The following is a 17034-nucleotide window of genomic DNA, read 5'->3' as shown; positions in this document are numbered from 1 at the left end:
TAGTAAAACAGTCTACAACAATATTTCAACCTTTGAAGAAGAACAAAATATCCCTCTTTAGCACTCCTGCGAAGGACGCTAGCAAACACAATAGTATACTTAAGACTTTAAAAACGGATGTTAAGCTGTTTTCTAGACTATTTATAGTTACACAGAATCGTCAGTTGGATATGAAGAATTTTTTTAAGCACGAAAACCAACCATTTCCACCTGCATTTTCAAGTAATGGCGAATTTAGATTAGGCAATAAATCTGACTTAGTACACATTCTAGAAGATACTGTAGACAAGAATGATAATGCCTTTCATGGAACCTGTGATGCTATAATTTATGATGGTGCAGTTCTTACTAACATTTTAAAACCACATTCCTCAAGAACATTTGGTGACTACTATATGAACACATTTCATCCTCACATTTGTAACGACATTGAAAATTTTGCTTGTCAAAGAATTGATTTCATTTGGGATAGATACATTACACCAAGTATTAAAGGTGCAGCTAGACAGAAGAGAGGAGCTGGAACTAGGAGACAAGTGCTTTCACACGTGACTTTACCTAAACATTGGCAAGATTTCTTGCGGAATTCCAGCAACAAAGAAGAGCTTTTTACTCTACTTGGAACATTAGCTGTAAATAATATTACAAATATTCAGGTTCTGTCTACTGCAGGAGAAGAAGTTAAAGGCAATATTACTGCACGAAGTTCTCTAATTGATGGTCTTTGCCCTGGCCATGAAGAAGCGGACACAAGGATAATACTCCACCTCCAAGACAATGTAGAAAACGGCTTCAAAAATATTGTTATACGCACTGTAGATACCGATGTCGTAGTCTTAGCAATTGCTTACTTCTTTCCCTTGTTAACAAAGGGCCTGGATAAACTTTGGATTGCATTTGGAACAGGAAAGAATTACAGATTTATTCCAGTTCATGCTATAGCTGAAGCAATGGGAAGCGAAAAGGCTATAGCTTTACCAGGATTCCATGCTTTTACGGGTTGTGACAGCATTCCAAATTTTACAAGGAAAACAAAAAAATCAACTTGGAAGACATGGATGCTGTTTAAAGAAGCCACTACTGCATTTTCTTTCATCTCACAACCTCAAACTTCCATTCCAACGGAAATTTTTGACATTCTTGAAAGATACGTGGTACTATTATACTGCTCAACCAGTAACAGTAGAAGTGTCAATGATGCACGACAGGAGTTGTTCATGACCAAAAATCGTCCCCTTGAAAGTTTGCCACCGACAAAGAACGCATTACAACAACAAGTGTTACGTAGTGCTTTCCAAGCTGGACACGTTTGGGGACAAGCAAACAAACGCACAATGTGTGTACCTTCTCCAGCCGACTGGGGATGGTGGTTGGATGATGCATCATGGCACGTGAAATGGTCGGATTTGCCAGAAATTTCGGACTCATGTAGAGAACTAATAAAATGTACGTGCAAAAACTGTAGAAACAAGTGTGGATGCAGACATGTTGGATTGTCTTGTACACTATTGTGCAACTGTAAGAATGAATGTGAACAATGATTAAATGTAAGAATCAATGCCTGTGGTGCTTGTTGATGTGTTTTGGTTATGGTCTAGAAACATTGTTCAACTTCAGAAATATTCAGTTTAAACGAACCATTATATCATATATTTTTAGATAAAAATAGTGTACAATGATTTCGCCTATGTTTCAATTTAAAAAAGTATATGGAACAGAAAAAACACCTATAGTAATTCTTAACTTGTTTTTAACATAAAAATTGCAATCCTTGACCTCAAAAACCTATAAAGCGATACCAAACACTCAATTCCTGCGACGTATAACAGAAAACCTGTAACCGCGTAGCCATTTTGAAATATGGTCGCCATTTTTGATTTCTTTGATTTTAGACGATGCCTCCCCGACTTAATTTCATTGTATAACCTTAAACATTATTTATACCAACGGGGATGTTCTTATCACAATTTGCAGTTTTTCCTTGATTTCTGCGATGTAGCACCTCAACTATTAGACACGGAATTAAAAGAAAAAATTACATATCATTCATTGTCATTTACGAGCCAGATGGAACATTCTCGTTGACTGGAAGCAACCCGCGGGCCGCCATTTGATCATAACTGTTTTATATTATTATTAGTATTATTTTTTAAAAAAAATAATAAATGTGTCATGTTGTCGCTAGTCTGTAGTAGAGTGTGTCCAAGGCCGTAACTTGTGGGGGGTAGGGGGAAACTGCCTTCAGGGAAGCTCCCCGTCGTTCGAGGGAGGCCCATTCAAAATTTTCTTGCTCCATATACAATACGAATACGAACAGCACACAAAAGGTAAATAAAACAAATGAGTCGTGGGTCCATTTCAGTAAAAAAAATGTCTACTATTAGGGGCCCTATAAATAATATTTAATCTTATGGCATTAAGATGTGTGAATATTGTCCCCTTAATTAATTTTTCATGTATGGAACGGGCATAGGGCGTAACTAACGGCCCTGCAGACCTTGCCATGCGGGAGGGCTCAGGCTCCGGGGGCCCATAAAGAGTAAAAGAAAGATGGGGCAAAAGAATTAGAAAAACAACTTTTTCTAGGGGGCCCATATACGCATCTAGTCCCCTTCTACTTGCTCCGCCCAGAAAAAATTATCGTCATCAGTCAAAAGTGGTATGTCATCAGTCAAGTGCTAGAAACCATTGCATAAATGCATGAAATGACATACCTCACATAGCATAGTAGAACACAAATATTAAGAGCACGAAATTACTACGATGTTATTATACTGTAAGTGTTTATTTATCGAATGGTAACATTAACTTACCTTGCGACGCTTAATAATAAAATTTCTTCTCTTTGATTGCAGATGGCCAGGGCTTGCTGGTGTTATTTTATGGTAAAAATAATAGATCTTATGGATACGGTAAGTTATTAAACATATAGTATTAACCCTTCTTTCTTTATTTTAAATTCTCTTAAACTATGGTGTTAGGAGAGATTAGGATTTGAAAATTGATGCTCTAAGCTGTAGTTTTATATCTTAAGACACACGGTGGTCCAAGTATGTAGGAATTCAAAAAATAAACGATATAGAAACAGTGGTGGGCCGGGAATCCAGTTTTTTGAGTGTCAAAATAATTGAAGCTATTATTTATATATCTTTGAAAATTTATAGTAACGGTTGCCTTTTATTCTTTATTGGAAAATTTCTGAAACATTAGATATAGCTTCAGTTCCAGCTTTTCTGTTATGCAATGTGTAAAACAATATTTGAGATGCACAATGTCAACGTCCAACCTAGCAATAATATCCATCGAGAGAGAGAGAGTACGTTGGAAACTTCTGCAGGACCAATGAAAAAGCGTAAATGAATTTGCAAACACAGGCAATCGACGAATTACTTCTTGAATGAATCACGATTATGTGTTGTCACTGTGTGCTGGCAAGGGCGCCGATTTCTCTGTAACTTTGGGGGGGAAGGGGGCAATCAGATATGGGTTTGTATATTCATTGAAAAATACATATAAAAATGCACATTCATAAAATACCTGGGGGCCCAGATGAGCTTTGGGGGCCCCGGGCCCCCCAGGATCGGCGCCCTTGTGTGCTGGTAGTAAAATGGAAGCATAAGAAAATGGAGACAAAAAACAAGAAAGATATGTGCTTTCTATTATTTTGCACGAGAAGCAAAAAATTAATTGTTACAATTTTCTGCCATTCCCTTGTTGATTTGCGTAAAATCATAATATACTTATCATAGTTTGGGTTGTGGTTGGTGCCAGTGCCGGATTTACGTATAAGCTAAACAAGCTATAGCTTAAAGGGGGTTGCCACGTTAGAAGAACTTGTAGCTGTCATAAAAAAAATCTTAAAACCCTACTGTATTTCACCATGTATACATAGTCTTGAAAGGGTCATAAAATATTTTTTCGATCTTGCAAGGAGTTGAACAGTGTTCAACTTTCTGGGACGTCTTGCCTGCTACCTGCTATCGCCCTCCCGCTGACATAAAGGAAAAACCAGTTTCGCCGCTTCCAAAACAACGGATTCTTTTGGGCAGGGAGGGAAAGTGCGCCGAAATACACGTTTTTATTGAGGAGGTTCACTGTTTGTCCACTAGAGTGCAGTGCTGCATAGGTGGAAATACCTTTCTTGCTTTCAAGAAGTTGTAATATGTACACAGTAAATAGAAAGATCGGGTTGCAAGTTTTTTTTTTTTTTTAATGACAGCTACAAGATTCATTTAACGTGGCAATGTGGCCTTAGAGTCCCACTCTTTTGGGGACCCCAGAGATTAAAGAAAACTGGATGTACATTTCCAAAATATAAGAGAAATAATAAATAAAATAAAATCTATATATAGCAATAGTGCATCATGTTGTGTAGACTCATATGGTGAAAGTAATGGGGTTCCTTCTGCTAGCCTGCTTTCAAAAATATCACTAGTTTCTTCATTTCTGTATATAGAGTTCCTACGTTAATCTAGATACTTAAAGGGCCCCATTACCATCAGTAGCCCATTACCCAACAAACCTAAATCGGACTCTGGTTGATCCCTTCAGTTTTTACGTTCTAGGTTCACCACTGTGTAGGAAATATGAAATCAAAACTTGTGAGTGTAACACGAGATAGGGAAAGGAGACAGAAATACCTTGATGACAACCGTAAAAGCCATATTGAATTTCGGTCTAAAGTTTGAAACTGATAGTGCGTGCCCATAGAAAAACATCACTGTAATTATTTTTGCTCTGTCTTTATTTATAACGAAGTTAAAAGACTTAATTTAAGTTTTGTTTATTCATAATGTCAGTGTTTAATAAAGTCAAAATGTAGATACCCGAATAAAGTTGAAACAGTGTAGAAAAACAAGAAGCAATGTCGCATGTACACTCATGTCCAAAATTATTGTCGCATGTCTATAAATATGTTGTTGTAGGAATATAATTTGATCACGAATTTGCCCGGTATTTCTTATAATGTTAGTATATGTATAGTCGGCAAAGACATGTATGTGGCAAATTACATGTCAAAAGAGCAGTAAATAAGAACACTAAAACGAAAATAAAACTTTTTTTTGTCCATTTAGCAACATTTTGTTTTACTCATTCTAATTTTCGTATTTATAATTCTTTTCCTATTTACTTTACCACAAATATACATTTCCCGATTATACACATAGTATCAGTATTAAAAGTACCCTGCAAAATCATTATCAAATTATATTCTTACAAGAAGACAGCTATAGATATGCGACAATCATTTTGGACATGAGTGTACATATAAAAAACATTGACTTCAAAATTAATGTTATTGTTTAGCTGTCATAACTGTATTTATAAGCATTAAGATCTTATCTATTCTTTATGTTTTTTTTTTTTTTTTTTTTTGGAGGACATGGTGGCTTACCTTTGGTGCATGGGTCCCTGCATCGATCCTCAGCCAGTAAGTTTGTGGTGGACAACATCGTATGCGTGGGTTTTCTCAGGGTTCTCCCTTTTTCTCCCACCTTTCAGTCAATTAATTCTTCCACCGTCATTCACTTGCCCGTTTTCCTTAACCTAAAGAGCGTAATCGTGTGACGTTAAACTGAAATATTATACCTTATGTATTTTAAGTCTCGTGTTTAACGGAATGGGAGAAGAAAACCAATATACTACGTTACAGAGCACCAGTTTCGAAATAAGGGCACTGTACGCGTCACAGGCGTCCAAGTACTGCAAGATACATTTACTAACGCTAACGGAATCGATATGCCTACATAGCTTGTTCTCAGTTCCAGTTCCGGAACTGATTTTCTCGAATGAATTATTCCGGTTGCAGAACTGAAATAGATTTTCTCATGAGATTTTCGGTTTAAGACTCGGTATTGCAACTAATTTTGCAAGAAAAATTGTACCGGGTGCGGAACTGAAATTGATTTTCTGTGAAAATCGATTCTAGTCCTGGCGAAATTATAGAGAAAAGAAAAATAGGATTTGTCTAAAGTTGTTCCCTGTGAAGTTATTATTTTACAGTTGCTCAGCACATCCGTTTCCAGTTTGTAACAATCTTTAGGTCTAAAAATGGTAGCAAATAATATCAACAATGTATTTTGGTAATCTTCCCGAAGCACACCGAATTGAAACGTTTGCGTGTTATGCCACTGGAAGCATAAAGATTTTCTCTTCCATTATATTACAATAGCAATCGTATTGCAAGAATTTGCATCACCTTACTAGATATGATTAGCTTTACTTTTTGCCGGAAGATGGCAGGAAAGTGCAATCAGATGTAAGTAACTAGCACCATCTGCAGGAATAACACTGATACTAAATGGAAAGAGAAAGTTCGTTAATTAGTATGTAAAAAAAAAAAAAAAAAAATCCAATTTAATTTTATGTATTTAATATGGGTTTCTTGTTCATTTTGTCTCATATTCGGCACCCCAAAACTTTTTATTTAGAAAAGAATTAAAGGATTCAAGTATTTGAAAAACATATATGTAATCATGCCCTAGTAACAGAGACAACTTGCAAACCGTTTGCTGCAAGCTTGAATTGTGAGTCGACCAAGTTTGCATCCAGCTTGATTGGAAAACGAGCAAGCATGCCAAAAAAAAAAAAAAAAAAAAAAAATGGATTCCAGTAACGAAGTTACATGGAGATAACCTTGCATTAAGTGTTTCATTCAAGCTTGATGCAAGCTTTTTGTTAAGTCAAGTCAGTAGCCAATGAACGGCCAGTGATGCTATGACATTCTACGAAGGGTCGCTTGCAAGTACAACAAAAGACAGATTGTATGAAAGCATGTATTTCAGGTGCAAGCGTAGAAAGTCAAAAGCCATGCACGTCAAAATTCCAATATTCATACATTTCTACAGTATATCTAATTGAATTTGTCATAAGTGACATTAACATTTCGGTTGGATATCAGGAATGCAATGGACTGTTAAAGACTGTGTTCATTTTAGTCATTGAAGTTTAGTCTACACGTATAAGCGGTATGTTTGACAACAACAACACAATCATTAAAAGAACTTGTTAATCAATCTAACTTCAATCCCAATTAATCCATAATCAGGGCTGTCAATAAAAGATTGCAGGAAGATACAAATTCAGCACTAGATCTACGGAATGAAATAAGTAAATTCTTTTTCCACTATTACTAACACTAGTTGTTGCTTCCAAGCCTTTGTCCCACTGTACACCATACGCTAAAATATTGTGAAACCATTAAAAGCTCTCTCTCTCTCTCTCTTTTTTTTTTTTTTTTTTTTTTTTTTTACATTTAACAAATTTATTACCTATTTTATTGACCCAACTACCACCCTAAAGTTCATACTACATTTCTGATGCAATTATACATCATAATCCGACAGGTAGCGACATCTATTAGCATCAGGCAGGAACCAATAGCGCACCTAACGACATCTATTAGGAATTAGGATGACACTCTGAGAAGTTGTTTATCAAGTTTTTCTCATTGTGACCCTTGTATTTCTGCAACCCGCACTCCAAACTTGTTAAGGAAGGTTGTATAACATTTCAGGATGTTAGCGTTAGATGTTTTCGTATTATTATTATTATAAGGAAGCACTGAAAAAAGTTACTGTTTGTATTTTGCAGGTATTCTTTGTGTTAAGAAAGAAGGCCAATCAAATATCATTCCTTCATGTGTACCACCATGCTGGTATGGTTGTTCTTGCTTGGGGTGGAACCAAGTACTTTCCAGGTAAGGTGACGAAAGAAGTACAAAATAAACACTTCATAGTAGCAGAGTGTATTATGATATTTATTATTGTTACTTTGTCCTTAAGTGGTAAAATTTGCGGTTTTAAACGAAAATTAATATTCTATCCTGTTTGTTTGTTTGCTTTCTGAAATTTTATTTCGGTAAATAACAGAAAAATCATACAAAAATTTTTATAAAATATTATTCTATTCTTGAAGCAGATTGTTTCTGTAAATTGGTACAGTAAAGTCCCGATTATCCGCTAGTGCTACAATAAAATTTTTTAACCCTGCCGTAGTTGCGCTCACTTATCTATATGCAGGGGTAAAAGTGGGTCTGAAAAGGTAGGGGGACGGTAGGTAACGCCATGACGTCACGCCGTCCCACTGCCTATCACTGCCCATTGAAATTTTTAGGAACTGGGGGACGCCATACATATTTTTGGAGGTGTGGGAACGGCGTGCCGCACATTCCCCTGCACTTTTACCTCTGTCTATATGTATAAAAATGAATGTGACTATGATTGTAACTTAATAACCCTTGAACCATCCGACCGATCTTGATCAAATTTTCAACATAGATGAGGTTCGGATCTGGGATGCTTTGTATCATTTCATTTTGATGGCGCAAGTTACGGGAGGGGGAGTTACATAAAAATGATCAAAAATGACCTATATTAGTGTGGAACCCATAGTTTTTGGGATTGCTGAGATGAACAGTAACACTTCCGATGCTGTTTGAATCCAAATTCAGTCCCACAACTTGGGAAGGGAAAGGGGAGACATATAAAAATGATCGGAAATTACCGATATTAGTGTCGAATGAATCGTTTTCGGAGTGTCTGAGATGAACAGTGACACTTCTGACGCCGTTTAAATCCAAATTTAGCCCCCATTAGTACTCCTAAGGAGGGGATGGTGACATGTAAAAAATAATTGAAAATGGTCGGTATTAGTGCCAAATTTATAGTTTTTGGGGCCCCTGAGTTGACTGAGGACAGTTTTGGTGCCCTTTGTGTCGAAAATGTAATGTATACTCCTCGGGCGAAGAACGGGCATTCTGCTATTTTTTCATAAGTAGTCGTTGCTGTCTGATATTCCGCATGCAAGTAAGTACTGTATGTTCTAAAATTGTACAGTTTAATGTTCTTTATTTTAGTGATTTAGACGTAGAGCAAGGGTTTCAGCTGTACTGTAAATATTTTCTTTTTAAATATGTTTTTTGTACAATAAAATATAGTTTTATGCTGAAATATATTTTTTTTCGTATTTGTATCTGATTTTTAGTCTTTTTTTTTTTTTTTTTTTTTTTTTGATTTCCGCGATTTTCGCTATCTCTTGGCACCCAGTTCCGGAGATAATCAGGCTTTACTATATTAAGTGAATCAATACAAACTATTTTCAGGTCAGAAACCAGGTGTAATCAAAGTTAACAATTTCATACTCCTGGTCACTCAAAGAATTAACGATTCATGCCGCTAGTAGAAAGTGGCCACGATTGCATAAATTTCTAATTACTAAGTTGAGGATGTTTGAGTTGATTTTAGCTTAGCGTTCCTTTTAGGAGCGAGGCTATATGAGACGTGGACCTACTGATTAACGTGGGATCCGAATCACATGAGTTCCCGCTGGTGAATCAATCCAATGACTCAATTTCTAAATATAACCGACCATGGGGTCACGTGAAAAATGATCTCACAGTTGGGGAAGTTGTTTTAACTTAAACTAGAAATACAAATCGTTGAACACAACAACGTATATTTTAAAATAATAACTGTATAACAGTTTCGTCAACTAACTAGACATTGGCTTCATCAGATACTGTAAATACAAGAAGGTAGTTGCGTCTAACTATAACAGGACCTCAGAAACTGTTTCTGAACGCTGATTGGCTGGTCAGAACGTGACTTAACCAATCATAACAAAAGTTGACGAAAGTGTCTTTTGTTATCATTGCCAGTTGTGGCAACTTTTGGTACCACTTTGGTAACTTTTGTTATCATTGGCTGAGTCCGTTTTTATCAGCCAATCAGCGTTCAGAAACAGTTTTGCGGAATCCTGTTATATTTAGATGCAACTCTCTTTTTGTATTTACATATCTGATGAAGTCAATAAGTTCAGTGAGTTGGTAAAACTGTTACAAAGTTATTATTCTTTTAAAATAAACGTTGCTTTATTCAGTAATTTATATTTCTGGTTTAAATTATTTAAGATAGCAAAGCTGATACGAATAGTTAATTATGGGACATTTGTATTTATTTATTTATATTCCAAACTTGATTTCACTTTTCTATGCACCATATGAACGTGTATGCCTAAAAATGATTTCGTTGAGCTCATCGTCTTCAAATTAGAAATCGATCCAAAATTTGGACACTTTTACCCTTGGCATAAGCAGTACTTCAAAGACCCTAATGTTAAGGACATTTTTCTCTTGACCATAAGGACAGATATCTTTTAAAGATAATTTTATGGGATACAGGATCCTTAAATTTAGTATTAATAGGCCATTTTGAAAGTTATCCAAGCTTGGGGCATGTTTTACAAGTGAGATAATCGTAAGTTCTTTCTTCATTATATACGAGGTGTTACCAAAATTTCCGAGAATTTTCCCGCAGGAATCTGAACATTTACTTGGATAAGCTAACAGCAATTGCTCATCTGAATTATACATGCTTTAAAAAAATTAAGAAAGTTTTATTCCTGTAAACACACAACATATTTCAAATTATTATTAGTAGTAGTATTAGTATTACTATTTTTAGTATAGAAACATATATTTTCATCAGTACATAAGCATAAATTTTAAAATTCAACAAATATTACTTGTAGTATTTTTCACAATGTATTTATTTTGAAACTAAAATATTTGGAATTAATTTGACAAAGAATTATTGCTTAATCCGATACTATTTTATTTGATCTATTATTTTCTTTATTGTTTCAGTAGATAGATTACAATGTATACAATATGTGTTCGATTTTGTCCGATAAGAGGCAGTATTTTTGTCATTAAGCTTTCATGGTACAAAAATAAACATTATTATTATTTCAGGTGGCCATGGCACATTCCTTGGTTTACTTAACTCGTTCGTTCATGTTGTCATGTACATTTATTACCTAATCACATCAATATGGCCGAAGTACAAGAAACATATTTGGTGGAAGAAGTACATCACTCAACTACAAATGGTGAGTATGGGACAGTACGATAATAATAATAATAATTTACTATATCATTGTTTTGCATATTTTTATTGGTTTCTTGAATTGGAGTTTAAAGTCCCTTTCAGTATCGAAACCCCTTTTCTTGTTTATTGAATTTTAACGTCCTCTTTCAGCATCAAGGCTAAATGGGATGTTAATCTACAGTTTAAAACGGAAGCCGAATCACCGTAGAGGATTCAAATTTCAATGCTATTTTTCCGGAAATTGAACCCGGAAACTCGCGTATCAAAGATGGGCCACTCGACCAAGTGAAGAGCTAGTGTTGAAGCTGTATTAAACACTGTCCTATAGCCTCATATTGAACCCGAACCTCAAAAGTTTCAAACGAGGAATCGACCACGGCTCTTTTAAGTTTAGAAGAAAACTCAAAAATTACGCATGATGGTTTACATGATTTATTTCAGATTTCATCTTCGAATATTTTCCCGTGTTGATCTTGTAGGATTGAGTTGGTTCAGGGAGAAAAACCAAGGTTATTGTATGTCTTTATCGTACAATATTTATGTTCATATTGTGCAATTGAAGATACTAGAACTTGTGATTTTAGTTTGTAAGCTATGAAAGATAGCATGATAATGGGTTCACCCCATTCGATACACGTCATAAGAGATAGAAATGAGTTCGAGACATAATTCTGGAGATGAGTTTCAACACATGGACATTGTTCTTCCAATAGGAAAAGACATTTTTGGAGACATGACTTTCACGACACATTTTCCAGACAAGATAGCCTCAACTCTTATCTCGTGTGCTTCACTAATAGGAGACTGGGTGGATGAAAGGGTTCGCACTTTCTAGATTTCGGCATTTACAGGAAGTGACGTAATCGACAGAACGTTTCAGCCATCCCAGGTTCCCTTTCTTTACAGTGCCTAAGGGAACCCCTAAACCGCAGTTGCATGAGAGTAAAGTGAGAAATGTTTTCTGTGCCACCAGGTGCAAAAGGACTTCATTGTTACTAGTGCCGGTGGTGTACGATATATCTCTTCCGCAAAATGACGTAGGCATGGTCTGATACTCTGTCGTCCCTACTGGTGAAGGAAAGCCTTCGAGATACCTTCCAAATGGGCGAGTAAATGTGGTTATACGTGCGGGGAATTGGTCGCATATCGACCAACCAATTGCCGGTCGAAAGAGTTTTCTTTTTCTTTTTTCTTTTTAGTCCTAGCAATGAAGTGGTCAATCTCTACGAAAACCTCCACTTCCTAAGCTGTGAACTAGAATACACAATAATTTATACTCACTGATAAGGCGTCTGCTACTGCATTCTACACGCAATTTAGGCTGCTTTGCGCGTGTGCAGGCACTCTATATCGTTGCATTTCAGTACACATCACTATCTTTCTGGCAATTCCATCTCCCGGTATGCCGAGATTGCTCGGCAACCTAGTGGATCTAATGAACTTTCCAGTTGATTAAATCATTGCAAGGCGATGACGAGATTGCCTGCAATCAGGCAGCAACAGTCCCATACACGGGGCAATATTCGTGCCTTCTTATTGACCATCGACCAAATTGCCGGTAGCTTGGTGACCAACTCGCCGCGTGTATAGTCATCTTAAGACATGCCCTTGGATCTGGCAGGTGGTTGTCTGGGTGTCTCTTCAACGACAAGAGGAATGCACAGGCTGATTTCCAGCCACCCTTGGTCATACCAGGATTCTTTTTTGTATTGGTCTCTGCTGGGCTGTGGTTATACCGTGGAGTTCGGGAACTGGGAACTATGTTATCCAAGGGGGAGATGAGCTTCTCTTATAACGTTTTGGTGTCATCACTGCATATGATGGTAGACACCATCTCGTTAGGGAGAGGCGATTAGACTGAAAGGGGTAGTGCAGTCAGATGCTGGGAATCTGAGAGTTTAGTGTATTTCTTCTTAAGTCCCTCGTAAGCACTTAACAGATTGACTACACTTATAAGGCCGGCGTATAAGAAGGTCACCCTCGATGGTGACCAGAACGAGTTCCGATCGACGCTCTCCTTACCCTGTTCCACAGGGTCTAACCATGAGGCATCGATTTCAAATGAGATGTGAGTTTGCCTTATAACACTTGGTCGCTAACCATGCAGATGCTGGAGAATTTCTACCTTTGGGGAAGTCCCCTTAACCAGTAGACATTATTGATAGACACTCAAAGGTCCTAAGAACCTGTACAAGCGACTGAAGTTGGTCGAGATTATTGAGCATAATCCATTATCTTCTTTGAAAGGTTAGAGTGGTGCAACGATAATTAAAAGGTAGGAGCAGTTACTGCCAAATCTTTGCAATCATGGACCAGTCGTCTATTTTCATTAAGTTCTTCGATACGATATGTACTCATCCCACAACAGGGGAACTACTACTAGTAGACACACAGATACTACTGCGTGTCCCACCGAGGATCAAACCTATCTGTCGTGTTGGTAGGTACACACTCTTCTGACTACGCTATCGCGACTCTAGTTTGTAATGTATAGTTGATAATGTTAATGGACAATGTGGAAGAGCCTCGAGGTATTAATCAACCATAACCTAAATTACTTTTACTTTTTTAATTTCCAGGTTCAGTTCTTCATCTTAGCCATTCATAGTTTGCAGATAATGTTTATCGATTGTGGCTACCCAAAGATCATTGTCCCCGTCATCTTCCCACAGAATATATTCATGTTCCTTCTCTTTTATGACTTCTACAAGAAGGCCTATGGGAAAAATGCTACCAAGAGTAAGAAAGAAGAGAATGGCAACGTACAACAGGAACAACAACAACAACAACAACTGAAGTGAGTGTGGATCCCGTACACATCATATAAACACAGTGATAAAAAGCTGAACAACACCATAACACACAGTTTCAGATAACTGAATCCAAAGTTTAATGTGCGAGGGTCGTCCAGAATGTAGTGCCAGCTTCAGGATTGGAAATTATTCGTGGAAGATTTCTTAAGAGAACTTTGTTTTTAGGTTCTGTATCTACATATCTTAGGTTATTGTTCTATATGGTTATTTTGAACATTTAAGTAGTTGCTTTATAATAAGTTTATGTATTTTCATGCATTTTTTGTCGCTAGTCCATTCAAAGATGTACTTCCAGCTACCTGCTTCCATAACTTCTGTTTTATTAGTAAAACTTTCTCTTCCGAAAACTGATCAATTTGGTTACGAAAATCAAACTCAATAATATCTTCAAGAGTAATGTAAATGATTTGTAACGTTCCAAGAAAACCAAATAACGCATTCACAGTTTCTATGTTGAAGTTCTAAGAGGCTATCAACACCACAGCTAGAACTAGTCGTTAGGAGGGAAGATTTTTGCCTGATTCCAGAATTTTCATCCGTTGAATACAAAAATTATATGTTGTCTGCCAATTCAAAGTTCGCCCTCGTATGGAAAACTCTTTAAAGAACATAAAAACCGTAAGAAAATATTGATAAGAATGTGGAACTATATATAATGATTTCATTCTTAGGTCACCAATCTGATTTAAATTTAAAATACAGTGTTTATATGTTGCGGCTTTTTGAACTTAAGAATTTGGAAGAGAGGGTCATTTCTGCCAAACAAAAAAAGTCGTTCCTTCAACGAGATTTCTGCAAATTTTAACGCCGTTATATACTGTTCTTAGGGACTGACAAATGTGTGTCGTTGCTTGAAGGGAACAGGCAACGATACATTACTTCAGAAATCAGCATATCAAAATTTATCAGAAAAGTTCAGTTTGAGACCTAAATATTTGGTCTATGAAGAGACCTGTATCGTCAGTAATTTTCAGCAAACAGAGGGGAATCAGAGGGGAAGAAATCAAAGCAGTACGTTTCTGAATGGACTGGAAGCCACAAACAAGTGAATACAGAAACTTACCATAAAGTATTGCTACGTTAGGTTAGGTTTGCTACCTAAACCTAAGATTGTAAGATTTGTTAAGAAATCTTCCGTGGTTCGGTGTCAATACTAAAACGGGTAATGCCTTTTGAGCAACTCTCGTACAGTTTCCCTTGTACCTTGTTTGAAACACAGCTACTCCTACAATGCGTGGGAAGGTGTGCTAGAGATATAATTCCTGTACCACATCAATGTCTACCATCTAAGCGAAGTAGGCATTCACATGAACTACGAGAATCCTCTGTACTCTTTAAATCTATAGGATAAAGTCAAATACATACATATTGTGATGAGCTACTTAAGGATTTTTCTGCAACGAGTAGTGTGTTTTCCAGACTGACTGCTATGAACTGCTATTGTGCTCCATACATTATATATAACACATAAAGTGTGAAATGACCAATATACATGCATGTTTATTGTTCCATTTAATTCATATATATGTATAATGTTTTTTCACATATAATTATTACTATTGTTAGCAGAAACTGAATCCCTGAATGTGTGATAAGTGTGAGTGTGTATCTATTCCTTTTTAACTATGTCCTTTTTTATTTCTATATTATATACTCCTTTGTTTTTATTTGCTATTAATATTATTGCTCTATTTGCATACATTAATCATTCATTATGACTCTTTTATATAATCAATAACATTTCCTAAAAAGTGTTTTAGCTACCAGAATGCATTACTTTCAGCTTGCAGTATTCTCAACAGTATCGTTGATGTAGTCTTAGAATAGTTTTTGGGTATCTTATGGAACTATACTATTGAATTAAATTAGCAATGCATGAGACTGTAAACACATAAATATATATTCTTAGTTCTGTTAAATATTTTCTATGTATGGATGTTAATTTTTAATAAAAACAAAGAATTACAACATATTGTGGGCGTTTTATTACTGTTTCTACAAGAATGGCTCAGAGTCTCAGTGAATCATTGAGTTGAGTTGTTGAGTTGATTTTAGTTTAGCGTCCCTTTCAGCAGCGAGGCTATATGAGACGTGGACCTACTGATTAACGTGGAATCCGAACCACATGAGCTCCCGCCGGGAATCGAACCCGGGTCTCCCGCGCCACAGGCGCGTACGCTAACCGCTTAGCCACGAGGGAGCTCAGTGAATCATTGAAAATACAAGGGTTTCCGTATCTAAAATGCGATAATATTGGACAAAAGTCAACTTCTGCAGAAATTACCTGATACGTGGTAAAACTGTATCTGATCTGGATATATCACCTGGATTCTGTTTGGAAATGATTCCTTGAAATGTTCCAGTGTCGCATCAACAAGAATTCAGTCACTCATCGGTAGATTTTCTTCCAGTAAAGTAGCTGATACACATTTCTTCGTTTCACCCTCTGCCCCAAATAGTCCCGAGATGATTTTTCAATTGCATTTAAATCTGAGAACTTTGTAGACCGGACAGATGCGATTGGATGCTTGATTGTTCCTCAAGCCATGTATATATAAACGCTTTGTATACTATAAACACGGTATTATCAGTGGGTGTTCACACCATAATCATCATGAAGATGATGGAGACCTGGCAACATCTGGTCAATGATAACATCCAAATAAATATGCTGGTTTTATGTTTATATTCGCCTGTGCGATTGGAGTCAAGTCATAATACAAGAAGCTTTTCCAGCTTGCACTACATCCTCCACATATTGTGAATAAAAGGTTTCATTAAGTTTTCAGTGTACTCAACACCTTGCATAAGTGTAATACAGATTAAAATGCGACTAAGTGCATATTTTTAGCCAGCTATAGCCTGGTGAATGCATTGTTGAGCCCATCAAAGACGTGCACCTTCATGTGTTCAAGTGCGAAGTGTCATATTTAGTTGTATTCTACTCCAAATGTCTATTGGATGAACTTTCCTTCGCAATGTTATTTTGGAAGTTTGTTGAAATCAACCTGCATTCATGGACTGCAGCAATTCCTATCTGGTATGAAAAAAAAAACATTTTTTCTTAACCAGGCGTCAAACTCGTCAGTGGTAACGTCTGGGTTAGGATTTTTCTGCGACCATAGTTATAATTTATTTTGGATACTCACGCATGTTACACAATTTGTTGAAAGCAAATCGAACAGATTGCTCTGATACATTGAAAAATTGGACATTTTCTGTTGCCTACAGGCACGGTTAAACACAAAACTCCATTTAGCCATTCTGAAGCGTCCTTGTTTTAGCTCTGTTGATGAACTATTTCCATGAGATCTACTGGGACGCTCACACCA

General features: G+C 36.6%; 1 protein-coding gene across 5 annotated transcripts in view; it reads left to right on the top strand.

The window, feature by feature from the left end:
* The window catches only part of LOC145672933 (very long chain fatty acid elongase AAEL008004-like), a 58698-nt gene extending 43030 nt beyond the window's left edge, over window positions 1–15668 (top strand). For all 5 annotated transcript variants that reach the window (XM_081742155.1, XM_081742158.1, XM_081742157.1 and 2 more), the window contains exons 5-8: window positions 2856–2912; window positions 7594–7699; window positions 10754–10890; window positions 13469–15668. In XM_081742155.1, coding sequence (XP_081598281.1) covers window positions 2856–2912; window positions 7594–7699; window positions 10754–10890; window positions 13469–13690 — 522 coding nt within the window. In that variant the 3' untranslated portion in view covers window positions 13691–15668. The remainder of the gene's footprint in view (window positions 1–2855; window positions 2913–7593; window positions 7700–10753; window positions 10891–13468) is intronic.
* The last annotated feature ends 1366 nt before the right edge of the window (window positions 15669–17034 follow it).

This window comes from Thermobia domestica, chromosome 16 (assembly GCF_964235325.1).
Source record: "Thermobia domestica chromosome 16, izTheDome1.hap1.1, whole genome shotgun sequence".
Classification (NCBI taxonomy): domain Eukaryota; kingdom Metazoa; phylum Arthropoda; class Insecta; order Zygentoma; family Lepismatidae; genus Thermobia; species Thermobia domestica.
This window is presented reverse-complemented; position numbering and strand designations above follow the sequence as displayed.